The 12332-nt window shown below is 32.3% G+C and overlaps 2 protein-coding genes across 5 annotated transcripts in view; both read right to left on the reverse strand.

Moving 5' to 3' along the window:
* Positions 1-12332, reverse strand: part of LOC142234983 (RNA-binding protein Musashi homolog Rbp6) — a 1501536-nt gene that overhangs the window by 849118 nt on the left and 640086 nt on the right. The gene's annotated exons all lie outside the window — the stretch shown is intronic.
* On the reverse strand, positions 3568-11164 carry LOC142234984 (uncharacterized). The gene is made up of 2 exons (XM_075306196.1): positions 10892-11164; positions 3568-5944 (listed from the first exon to the last, which is right to left on the reverse strand). Exons 1-2 carry the CDS (start codon positions 10893-10895, stop codon positions 5127-5129), a joined length of 822 nt encoding a protein of 273 aa, XP_075162311.1. The 5' UTR covers positions 10896-11164; the 3' UTR covers positions 3568-5126.

Genomic DNA, 12332 nt, shown 5'->3' on the forward strand with positions numbered 1-12332 from the left:
AAACCCATGTTAAAGTGATCGGTCCCTTCCATATATTTTGACCAGAGCTGGGACTGGTCCATACACACCAGGGATTAGTCCTGTACCGGACCAGTGGTTCCATTTCTCGTAGGGATTGTACACTTACAAAAACCCTTAGTTAAACTAACGCTAAATTCTACATATTTTTATTACAAAAAAAAAATTATTTGTTTGTATTTCAATATGAACTAACGCAAACGAAAATTTGTGTGCGATTCCCAAATTTATTAAGAATGAACTACAGTATGATTAAAATGTTCATGATTTGGCGCCAATAATTTTTTCTTTATTTTTAGTTCAATGCATATCAGGCACACTGTAGTAGTAATTCGGTAGTAATTTTTAAAAACGTACTATTGCATACTAATCATGAAGTTTTTCATTGTTTTAATGCACGAATTCCATTATGCTAATGACAATATTTCGATGGTTTTATTGTGATGAAATTACCCTGATTTTGAATCACTGTGTCTAATAAATATCCACAAAGAAATTAAAAGACAATAATATAAAAAGTAAGTTTTCAACTCCCCTTTAACAGAGACAAAAGAGTTTTATCAAAACTTGCCAAGACAGAGAAAAATTCCGGAAAACAAAAAAAAAACAGAAAAACTTACTGAAAAGAGTTTAAAAGGAAATGCACAAGAAATCGCAGCTAAACCACGGAAACGCACCACAACTGATTCGAATAAAACATTTAAAAGCTCACTTTCATACACACACAGACACGCACACATCAACCAAACACACACACATTCATAGATACATGTGTGGTTCAAATCACCAAAGAAATAACTCAGTCGCACACTAAACAACCATACACTCACGCTCTACATTTCTATCTCTCTCTCTCGTAATCTCCACCACACTAACATCAGTAGTGTAATACGTATAGACTGATCCACTTTAATGGCCTTTTTTTATGGGCTTTTTTTAATGGGCTTTTTTTAATGGGCTTTTTTGTGATAGGTCATAAGGTCATCCAAAAAAAATTTTCCCTGTATGCATGAGTGTCATTGTATTGAGTGCATTGGCTGGCTGTGTGGTGCATGTGCATGTATTGTGAAGATGAGATAGGGAGGGAGGGAGAGATAAGAGTTTGGATGTTGGGAAAAGTGTGTGGAGTTTTCTGATCGCCTAGTATTGATCAATCGTTGAAACCTAAAGTGATTCTTGAGAATGCTATTGATTTGTTTAGCATTCTAAAATGAGAGACAGAGTGATCGTCTGAGATTCTGAAGAAATGCATGTGCATGTATCGTGAAGATGAGATAGGGATGGGGAGAGATAAGAGTTTGGCTGTTGGGAAAAGTGTGTGGAGTTTTCTGATCGCCTAGTATTGAACAATCGTTGAAACCTAGATTTGGTGTTTATTTATGTGCCATAGAAGAAGGGATAGGGTGAAGAGATAAGTGATTCGCTGTTGAGAATGCTATTGATTTGTTTAGCATTCTAAAATGGGAGACAAAGTGACCGCCTGAGATTTTGAAGAAATGCATGTGCATGTGTCGTGAAGATGAGATAGGGAGGGGGTGAGATAAGATTTTGGCTGTTGGGAAATTTTGTGTTATTCGATTTGATTTCTTGGTTGACTGTGTGGAGTTTTCTGATCGCCTAGTATTGAACAATCGCTGAAACCTAGATTTGGTGTTCATTTATGTGCCATAGAAGAAGGGATAGGGTGAAGAGATAAGTGATTCTCTAGTTTGGCTGTCCCTATATGCATGAGTGTCATTGTGTTCAGTGCATTGACTGGCTGTGTGGTGCATGTGCATGTATCATGAAGATGAGATAGGGATGGGGTGAGATAAGATTTTGGCTGTTGGGAAAATTTGTGTTATTCGATTTGACTTCTTGGTTGGCTGTGTGGAGTTTTCTGATCGCCTAGTATTGAACGATCGCTGAAACCTAGATTTGGTGTTTGTTTATGTGTCATAGAAAAAAGGGGTAGGGTGAAGAGATAAGTGTTTCACTGTTGAGAATGCTATTGATTTGTTTAGCATTCTAAAATCAGAGGCAGAGTGTCTGTCCATGGGCCTTTTTTTAATGGGCTTTCTATGATAGGTCGCAAGGTCATTCAAAAAATCTTCGGACTGAGAAATGAAAACGAATATTTGTGTTATTCGTTTTCATTTCTTGATTGGCTGTGTGGAGTTTTCTGATCGCCTGGGATTGAACAATCGCTTATAAAAGCCATATGCTCTCTGGAATTATACCACAGTTCAGAAAACGTAATTGAATTAGAATAAATAAATAAATAAATATGTCCGGTGCTATAGATGTCGTGTCCATTTTCAATGAAAAAAATTTAAAACGTATCCTACATATTAAGGATATGGTTACACATAAGGACTATTCTATTGAAGGATGCTATAGGACAACTACAAAGTATGGGGATTCTATAGTGCTGCGTTTGGTGGATGATCAAATCTTATATTTACCCAAAAGATTTAACAGCCTGGATGATGATACAATTCAACGTATAGATTCTGGAGAATTTTCTGTTTCAAAAGTGTCTATTTCAGACGATAAGGAGAATCCAATTAGCAGATTGGAGTTGAAACAGTGTTTGTCCTCCGATCCATTTTACGCACCATATTAATTATTAAAAGAAAAAAATGAAAATTTTAAATAAAGAATGAAATTCGAAACAAAACCATTGTGTTTTTTTTCTTGTCAATTTTTAGAATTTGTCATAGGGTTTGAGAAACAACAAACATGCAATAGAAATCGCATTTCATAATGTATTGCTTATAGAATATTTTGAGTGTTTTGAAAACTACAAGTGTCCAAACAAAAAATTATCTCAAATGCATCGAATTTCCATTCACTACAATGGAATTCGAAAATTTATGAATTTTCAGTTTTTCAAAGAGTGTCCAAAAGAAACTCATAGGGACAGTTTCAATTCAGCCTTCGTCAACTCAACATCACGAGAAAAAAATGGCCTTACCACCATCCCAAATTATATTCAGCGATGATGAGGATGAAAATGTAAATCTGAATGATCGAATCCTAAACAACATGCAAGTGGAAGAACAGAATATACCGGAGGGCCAACATTTCCTCAGTGAAATATCATTGGATGACTTAATGAGGATTGCAGATAATGACATGGACCCGGAAAGTCATAGGGAAATGTTGGAAGATTTACTCTATTTACATCCTGATGCAAAAATTTTAAAAATAATTTAAGTTTAAACAAAGTAATATAAAATAAAATAACATTTTAATATCATATATGTTTCTTCTCATTTATTTGGAATTAGTTTGAATTTGGGTGGACAAGAACAAGAAAAAATTATAAAACTAAATAATCCCACCGCAGTATACATACTAAAGCATATGGGTTACTGTTGTGAACAATTTTCATTTTTTATTGTCTTACTAATCATGTCATCTATACAATCATGCCATTCTATATATCTTAATAGTTTAAATAGGTTACTTACAGCACACTTAAATTTCCTATCTTCATGTATAGGACAATGGGTATAATAGTTTCTCATATTTGGGAAAACAGTTCTATATTCTAGATTTATAACATTTGTGCTTAGATATTTTTCAAGAAACTCTTTTTTAATTTTTCCAAAGACAAACACATACTTAAAACTATTTAAGGGTGCTAAGACCTCGCCGACTTCAGTGTAATTTACATCGCCATCTTTCCAATCTAAGCCAGTAATAAATTTCTTATAATGTACATTTTTCCGTTTGGCCTCCTTGACAAGTTCCCTCCTATCGAAAGGAGGTTTGAATAAAAAATAGTTTGGTACAACGGAACCGCCTTGCATATACGCCAATTCCTTTATATATATGCAATCATTATTTCCAAAACAATGTTGAAAGTCCACCAATACAAAATCTGATTTTTGAAAATTGACCATGATGAGAAGTACAACCGACAATTTTACGAAGCCAACTAAATATAAAAAAGTCTCATCTTGCTTTTATATTCAGAAAATGAGGGTGTTAAATATCAAGTTTACATTTCAGAGCTTTACATTAATTGATAATTATATTTGATATTGGAATACATGTAAAATTTATGAATTGAAACACAGATGAATTTTATTTTATTTAGATTTATTTATTTATTTTTTTGTTTAGAAATATTGTTTAGTTTTGTATTTCTTCATAAATAATTTCCTCTATAGATTCATAAAATTTCTCTATATATATAAATAATTTAAATATATTATTTACAGCACACTTGAATTTCCTATCTTTATGCATAGGGCAATGCGTATAGTAGCTTCTCATATTTTGGAAAATTGTTCTATACTCTAGATTTACAATATTTGTATTTAAATATTTTTGAAGGAATTCTTTCTTAATTTGTCCAAAAACAAACACATACTTATAACTATTTAGTGGTTCCAAGGCATCGCCAACTTCAGTGTAATTTATATCACCATCTTTCCAATCTAAGCCGTGAACATATTTTTTACAATATGTGTTTTTCCGTTTACCCTCCTTGACTAGTTCTCTGTTATCGAAAGGGGGTTTGAATAGGAAATAGCTGGGTACGACAGAATAGCCTCGCATATACGCCAATTCTTTTATATATATGCTGTCATCATTCCCATGACAGTATTGAAAGTCCACCAATACAAAATCCGGTACATACATGATTCGAAGTATAACGGACAATATTTCGTAGCCAACTAAATCAAGGAAAGTCTCATCTTGCTTTTATATTCAAATAACAGAGAACATTAAACATTATTTATTTATTTTTTTTTTTTGTGATACAATTTGGAGTAAAAATTGTAAACATAAATGACCGCAATTGAATGTATTAAACCTTTGCTCTCGTTGATAATTATATTTGATATTGGGACCTAAATAAACCAATATTTCTAGTGGGGGTTGAAGATTTCCAAAACTGTCAAAGTATTCAATTTCTTTGTGGTTTTTATAATATGCTACCCAATGAGTTCCAGATCCTATACTTGAGTCTAAGTTTACTACACCACATTCTTTTGTTTGACATTTTTTCGGAAGATTATCTCGCATAAAGACTCCTCGAAAATGTGGTATATATTCTTTCCCAAATATTTGTATGTCTATATCTGTCAGCGGTCTGTTAGGTAGCTTAGATATTAGTTTTTTGTATCCGTATTATTTAGGGTAATACCCATACCAGTTTTGTATGGTTTAAGATAAAGTCCTTTACCCATAGCAATTGACTCCATACTTTTGTTGTGACGCATACTCTCTTCTAGTTGCTTTTTAGCATCTTTAGCAGTGTTAATTGTTCTTGCTATCGATGATACACCCGAAGATATTGCACCCAAGGCACCTAGTGCTGTTATAATAGGAACCAATGGTAGAAAACCGCCAATTTTAGGAACATTAATAACTCTTGGGATGACGACATGTGACTTTTTCCCTTTGAATGATGAATTAATAACCTTCCGAGCGATTTTTATTGCAGAGTTAATATCAACAGGTTTTTGCTTCTTTAGTAGTGTGTTGGCTTTTTTAATTGTTGAATTGAAAATTGTACGTCCGCATGCTTTTTTCTTCCTCATACCCATGCCAAGTTTTAGTTTTGCTTTCATTGCGTTGGAGACTAAATAAGCATTTAATTTTTCACCCCAAGTACTTTCGTTAGCTTTTACTCTCTCCCACGCCCTCTCTAAGAGTTCCTTATCTGCTTTGTGGCGTTTTTCAATATCTGAGCTTCGTGAATAAGCTATATCATGAATTTTACAGGCTGCATCCAAAGCATTTATCCCTTTATCACCCCTTTTCAATCTTTTATCGAGTTTTGTTCCTGGTCCACAAAATTGGTATCCGGGTAAATGTAGCTCAATGGGTAAGGCGTTGATTAAATTGTTTACGAATCCTCTTCCTTGTATGGATCGTTTGCGATTGACTTGTCTCTTCCGAAATACAAACATATATATGCTCTCAACTAAAAATAAACACATAAATTTATTTGGTCAGTTTAATAATAAATTAGTCGTCAATATGCGTTTACTTAAACAGGATACAAGTATTTCTGTTCGTGATCTAGATTTTACGCAAGCGAAACCTAATAAATCGAAACATGGTTCATTGTTACCCGATTCCATTCGATGTCTAATTGTGGGCCCATCAAATTGCGGAAAAACTAATGTTATGATAAGCCTTATAGAAAGTGAAAATGGGCTAACATTTGAAAATATATATTTATACTCAAAATCGTTATATCAACCCAAATATGAATACCTGAGAAGACTAATTGAGCCTATAAGTGGTATGGGATACTTCATATATAACAACAACGACGATGTTATACCGCCACATGAAGCAAAACGAAACTCTATAATGATATTTGATGATGTCGCATGCGATAAACAGAATAATATTCGTGATTATTTCTCTATGGGTCGTCACAAAAATGTAGACTCATTTTACTTATGCCAAACTTACAGTCGCATACCAAAACATTTGATACGGGATAATGCAAACATAATTGTTGTTTTTAAGCAAGATGAAACGAATATGAAACATATATTTAATGACCATGTGGGTAGCGATATGTCCTATAAAATGTTTGTGGATATATGTCGTGAATGTTGGAGGGATAGGTATGGTTTTATGGTTATAAGCAAAGACGATGAAATCGCTGATGGAAGATATAGAAAAGGTTTTGACATATTTATTACACCTTAGTAGTATATGTCTTTCCACTGTATGCAGACGTCTACTTACACCCCCTTCTCATCTGCAACCGATTTGAAATTATTTTAAGGACGGTTCTTTACTTATCTAAGCAGTTCGAAAGCCGTACGAAAGCGATTCGGAAGCAGTACGGAAGCGGTCCGAAAGCGGTTCGAAAGCGGTTCGAAAGCGATACATCAGTTAGCATTATCGGTTTAAAATAATTCAAAAGATTTCTATTGGTGATACAATATGAATGAAAAAATATTGAAAGAATTAATAAAATCTCGAAAAATTTTGAGAAAAAAATTTCAAAGCATAAAATTAGGAGAAGACGACGCTTCACATAAACTGGAAAATGTATTCAAGCCTTTAACAGATCCATTGAATAATTTAATGAAATTAAAAAATGAGAAAATGAAACAGCGAAATAAAGAACTTCCTACTTTTAAGTTTGAAAGTAGCACACCAATAAAGACCGAACCTCCTAAATCAAATTTTAATAAACACTCTCAAAAAATTATAAATTCTAAACTGGATTCTCAAAGTGATGAAGACAGCGACAATAAAGAAAATTCAGAAAATTATTTTTCACAATTGGAAGATGATAATTTCTATACTATTAATTTAACTAAACTTTTTAATGATCAAACTCTCGATACTGTATATGGACCATATAAAGACGAAAATGGAGTGTGGAAATTGGGAAACAGTCCTATTAACATTAGCGATGATAAGATTGTTGTTGGGAATCAATCGTGGGCAAACACGCCAGGCTTGTTTGAATTAATCACCCATAAACAGCCACAAAAGTATGATTCACTGGAATTGGATATATACAAGAAAATTCTTTTGGGAACAAATGCTCATCGCAAGAACTATGATTCTGTTGGTCAAATACGAGGGAATAAAGGATATAAATATAAAAGGATTATCCAGAAACTTTTTGGTGACACTTACACTGGTAAAGGTTTAATGAGCCTAAATTTAAATAAACCAAACTATATATATTGGGATGATCCGAATGAATTAGTTGAACGCTTAAAACTTCTTATTGCATCTCAACAAGCTGGCCATTCAAATCATAACAATGAAATAATATCTATAATTGAAGAATTAAGGGAAGCCAATATAATATTCTGATAATTGTCAATTGCATTCAATTGAGATATGAGCGTCGATAAGTTTGGTCACTTTTCAAATTCTAGTGAGTTGAAAAGATATGTTCCGAAAATATTTGGTATTGCTATTGACAAGCATAATAACATCGATTTCCAAAATAAAAAGATTAAAAACGTGGGGGTACCGGTGGAAAGTGCAGACGCAGTCAACAGAACTTACTTACAAAAACAAATCGAAATCTCACGTGAATTACTAAAAAAAGACTTAAATATTGAAGTCAATACAATACATCAAGAAATATCGCAGCTAAAAACTATTATCAAGGATATATTTACAGTCCTGCCGGATATGCGAATAACATCTCAAGTTCATTAATCAAATTTAATTACAAAGTAACAATGGCCAAAAGAGGAATAGTACAAGAGATACACACTCAAGCCCGGAAAAAATTTCCCCGTCGGAGATATATAATGAAAGGAATTGATGACTTTTGGCAGGCTGATTTGGTTGAAATGGGAACTTATTCATCTTTAAATAGAGGATATAAATATATTTTAACCGTCATCGATACATTTTCAAAATACGCATGGGCAGAACCAACTAAAACTAAGAATGCATATGATGTTTCCAATGCATTTAGAAAAATATTGAACAAAGGTCGAACACCTAAAAATCTACAAACAGACGATGGTAAAGAATTTTTTAATAAAGAGTTTAAAAGTCTTACGCAAAAGTACTCAATAAACCACTACTCCACATTTAGTGTGATGAAAGCATCCATCGTAGAACGCTTTAATCGTACACTAAAAAATTTTATGTTTAAAGAGTTCTCATACAACGGTTCCTATAAGTGGATTGACATTTTACCAAATTTAGTTAATCAATATAATCGGAAAATACACAGAACAATAAAAATGGCTCCTATTGATGTCAATAAAAATAATGAGGATTATATTTTAAAAACTGCCTACAATCATCTTAAAGTATATAAACCCTCAAACTTCCATGTTGGTGACTATGTTCGCATAAGTAAATATAAAAATATATTTGAAAAAGGATATACACCTAATTTCAGTACGGAAATTTTTCGAATAAGTTCTATCCAAAACACTAATCCTACCACATATCTATTGGAAGATTATCAAGGTAATCCAATAAAAGGAGGTTTCTATAGAGAAGAAATTCTGCGAACGCGACACCCTGATGTTTACCTCGTTGAAAAAATTCTAAAAACAAAAGGTCAACAAGCATATGTTAAATGGTTGGGATTTTCTAATGACCACAATTCATGGATTAATAAGAATGAAATTTTATGATGTGTATTTAGTAATATAAAATAAATAAAGAAGATTGAAACTTAATTTTGTTTTTCATTCTAAAGTAAGTTTTCATAATGTCAATTACATTAGCCCTAAGCGGAAGATCGTCGGTGCTCATAACCAATTATTTCCCACCCATACAACTTAATGATGAATATGAATGTGCTTTAGTTGATTTTCATTCGTATAATTCAATTCCAAATATTGACTATGATAACAATCTTTTCCACATTGGTGGTGATTGCATTGAAATTCCGGTGGGATCTTATGAACTGGAGGATATTGTTAAATTTTTAAAACATGAATATGTAAAGAAAAATATCAACAAAATATTAGAGATTGAGGCTAATAATAATACACTTCAAATTGAAATATATTCCTCCCACGATATTATTGATTTTAACAAAGATCGTTCTATTGGCGCGCTATTTGGCTTCAACAATCGAATTTTGCTACCTAATGCACGACATAAATCACATCAATCAGTGAACATAATGAAAGTGAATGCCATCCAAGTCCAATGTAATATAATCACAGGATCATATATGAATAACACACCGTCGCATATAATACATGAGTTTGCTATGAATGTCTCTCCAGGATATAAAATGGATGAGATACCCAGGAATTTAATCTATTTACCTGTGAATGTCAAGGAAATAAGTTGTCTAAAAGTTTGGATTGTGGATCAAGAAAGGCGTATAATAAATTTTCGGGGTGAAGAGATTACTTTACGATTTCATCTAAAACCGAAAGCGAAATGATTATCTATAATAAATATTACAATAAAATAGGTAATGATTCCATTCCGGAACGAGCAGCCAAGCTAATTACACAAAATATACTGCCCCAATCTATAAAACGTAAATTAACTAAAGAAAATAAACTATTCCTAAAATCTTTAAAACTACAGCTTAAGAAAAATGTCTGAAATATTAAGCGTTGCAGAAAAACCATTTTCTGATGAAAGCATTATTAAGAAGGATTATCATAGCTATATGCCATATATACAGTCATATAAAAATAATGATGAAATTAGAATAACAATCCAAAATCAAGATCTCTATGTCTTACCATCTGAAAGTTATATCTACATAGAAGGCTTCATAACGCTGATGGATGGTATAGCAACACCAAATGCTAGACTGCGAAATAATTGTGTAGCACATATGTTTGATGAGATTCGTTATGAAATCAATGGGGTTGAAATTGATAGAACACGTTATTTAGGAATGGCGAGTACTATAAAAAATTATTTATCTCTCAATGAATTGGATTCGAATATGATGCTGAATGCAGGATGGAGTAAACACAATGACATGGAAAACGGGTCATTTAATTTTTATGTTCCGTTAAAATTATTGTTGGGCTTCGCAGAGGACTTCAATAAAATCGTGTTAAACTGTAAACATGACTTAATTTTGTTGCGCAGTTCAAATGATCATAATGCTTGCTTTTCCACAAAGCCTGAAGAAATGGTTAAACTAACGATACAGAATATAACATGGAGAATACCACATGTGCAAGCTTCCGATATAACAAAGTTGAAAATTATAAAAACGATTAAAGATGGTACCACATTACCGCTTGCTTTTCGGAGTTGGGATTGTCACTTTAATCCTACATTCCCAAATGCGACAAAATGTAATTGGAATGTAAAGCTTTCATTAAATAGAGAGCGCCCCAGATTTGTAATCGTGGTATTTGAAAAAAACAACAAGTTTATACATTGTAATCTAGTAAATTTAAAAGTTCATCTAAATTCCGATACTTACCCATATGATGATCTTAATCTCAAATTTGATGATAATAGATATGCTATTCTATATGACATGTACGCCAAATTTCAACACAGCTTTTATATGAAAGAACCACAACCATTACTAACAAGCGCTGAATTTAAGAACACCCCCATGGCAGTCATCGATGTTAGCCACCAAAATGAAATGGTCAAACAAGGTCCCATAGATGTCAGAATTGAACTCGAAACCAGTAAACCCATTCCTGCAAACACCATAGCATATTGTTTAATAATTCACGATCGCTATATTGAATATACACCATTGACGGGAAATGTGCGAAAAATTATTTAATTTTTTTTTTTCAATGAACCATACATACCTTTATATCCATAATCAATTTTAAAATAAATAAAAATAAAACAAAAATGTATACATCAATTTTTTCATTTTATTTATTACATTTTTTCTATATAAATAACAATTCTTAATGTTAAATTTTTTAAATACATACAATACATAATAAATAGTTTAGTGTATTTACATTAAAATTATATCCATTAGATCATTAAAATCCATATCAAAATCAGATGTATATTGTTGAACTAAATTTTCTAAAGAGGAATCAGTTTCGATTGCTCCTAAATCTAAATCTAGACCATTGCCATCTATATCAACTAGCATATTTTCCATACTTGATTCAATTTCATGGTGACCCCACGCGAAAGTATTAATTCCATCTTCCTTGATCATACGCTTTGTATCCAACGGACTTAATACAACTTTTTTCAAGGCATTCGTATAGATGTTGTGTAGCTTACACCTAAAAGTGAGCATTGTATCACAAACTTTTTCTTTAGTAAATAGACAATTCCTATAGTCATCAATTTTATAGTTGTCCATTACACTTTTTTTCACACCTTTAGCCTTTTTAATTTCATAACCATCCTCAACAGTATATGAATACATTTTTGGACCTAAACCGACAAACTCTGTCATAATCTTACCACAGTTTTCATCCTTCATTAATCCAATTTCCTTTTTATTTACAAGAGGAAAATTGAAAGGATTATCTTCGGAATACTCAGATGTATCAAAATGTGTAGTAAGATGAGGTCTAATTTCTTCATACACATCTTCAGATTCGATGGTGTATATGAAAGAGTCTGTATCCATATAGTTTAATTGTATTCTTTCACCAAACTTTTCTTTCATAAAGTTGTAGTGGAAGTCATACATTTTCCACTTAGCTAATTCTAGAATACAAAATCCTAAGTATATTGGCTTATCATAAACAATTTTTGTTTTATTCATTTGAATAGCCCAAAAATTGTCTGTGAATTTGGATATACTATGAAAGTTTGGTTTTGAAATTAGAGCTTCAGCACCTAACTTACGCCTGTCACTATATGCCCACTGTTTTACAATAGACACATCTTTTCTTTTTTCAACATTTTCCATTGTTTTGCCATATACT

Source organism: Haematobia irritans, chromosome 4, assembly GCF_050003625.1.
Source record: "Haematobia irritans isolate KBUSLIRL chromosome 4, ASM5000362v1, whole genome shotgun sequence".
Taxonomy (NCBI): Eukaryota; Metazoa; Arthropoda; class Insecta; order Diptera; family Muscidae; genus Haematobia; species Haematobia irritans.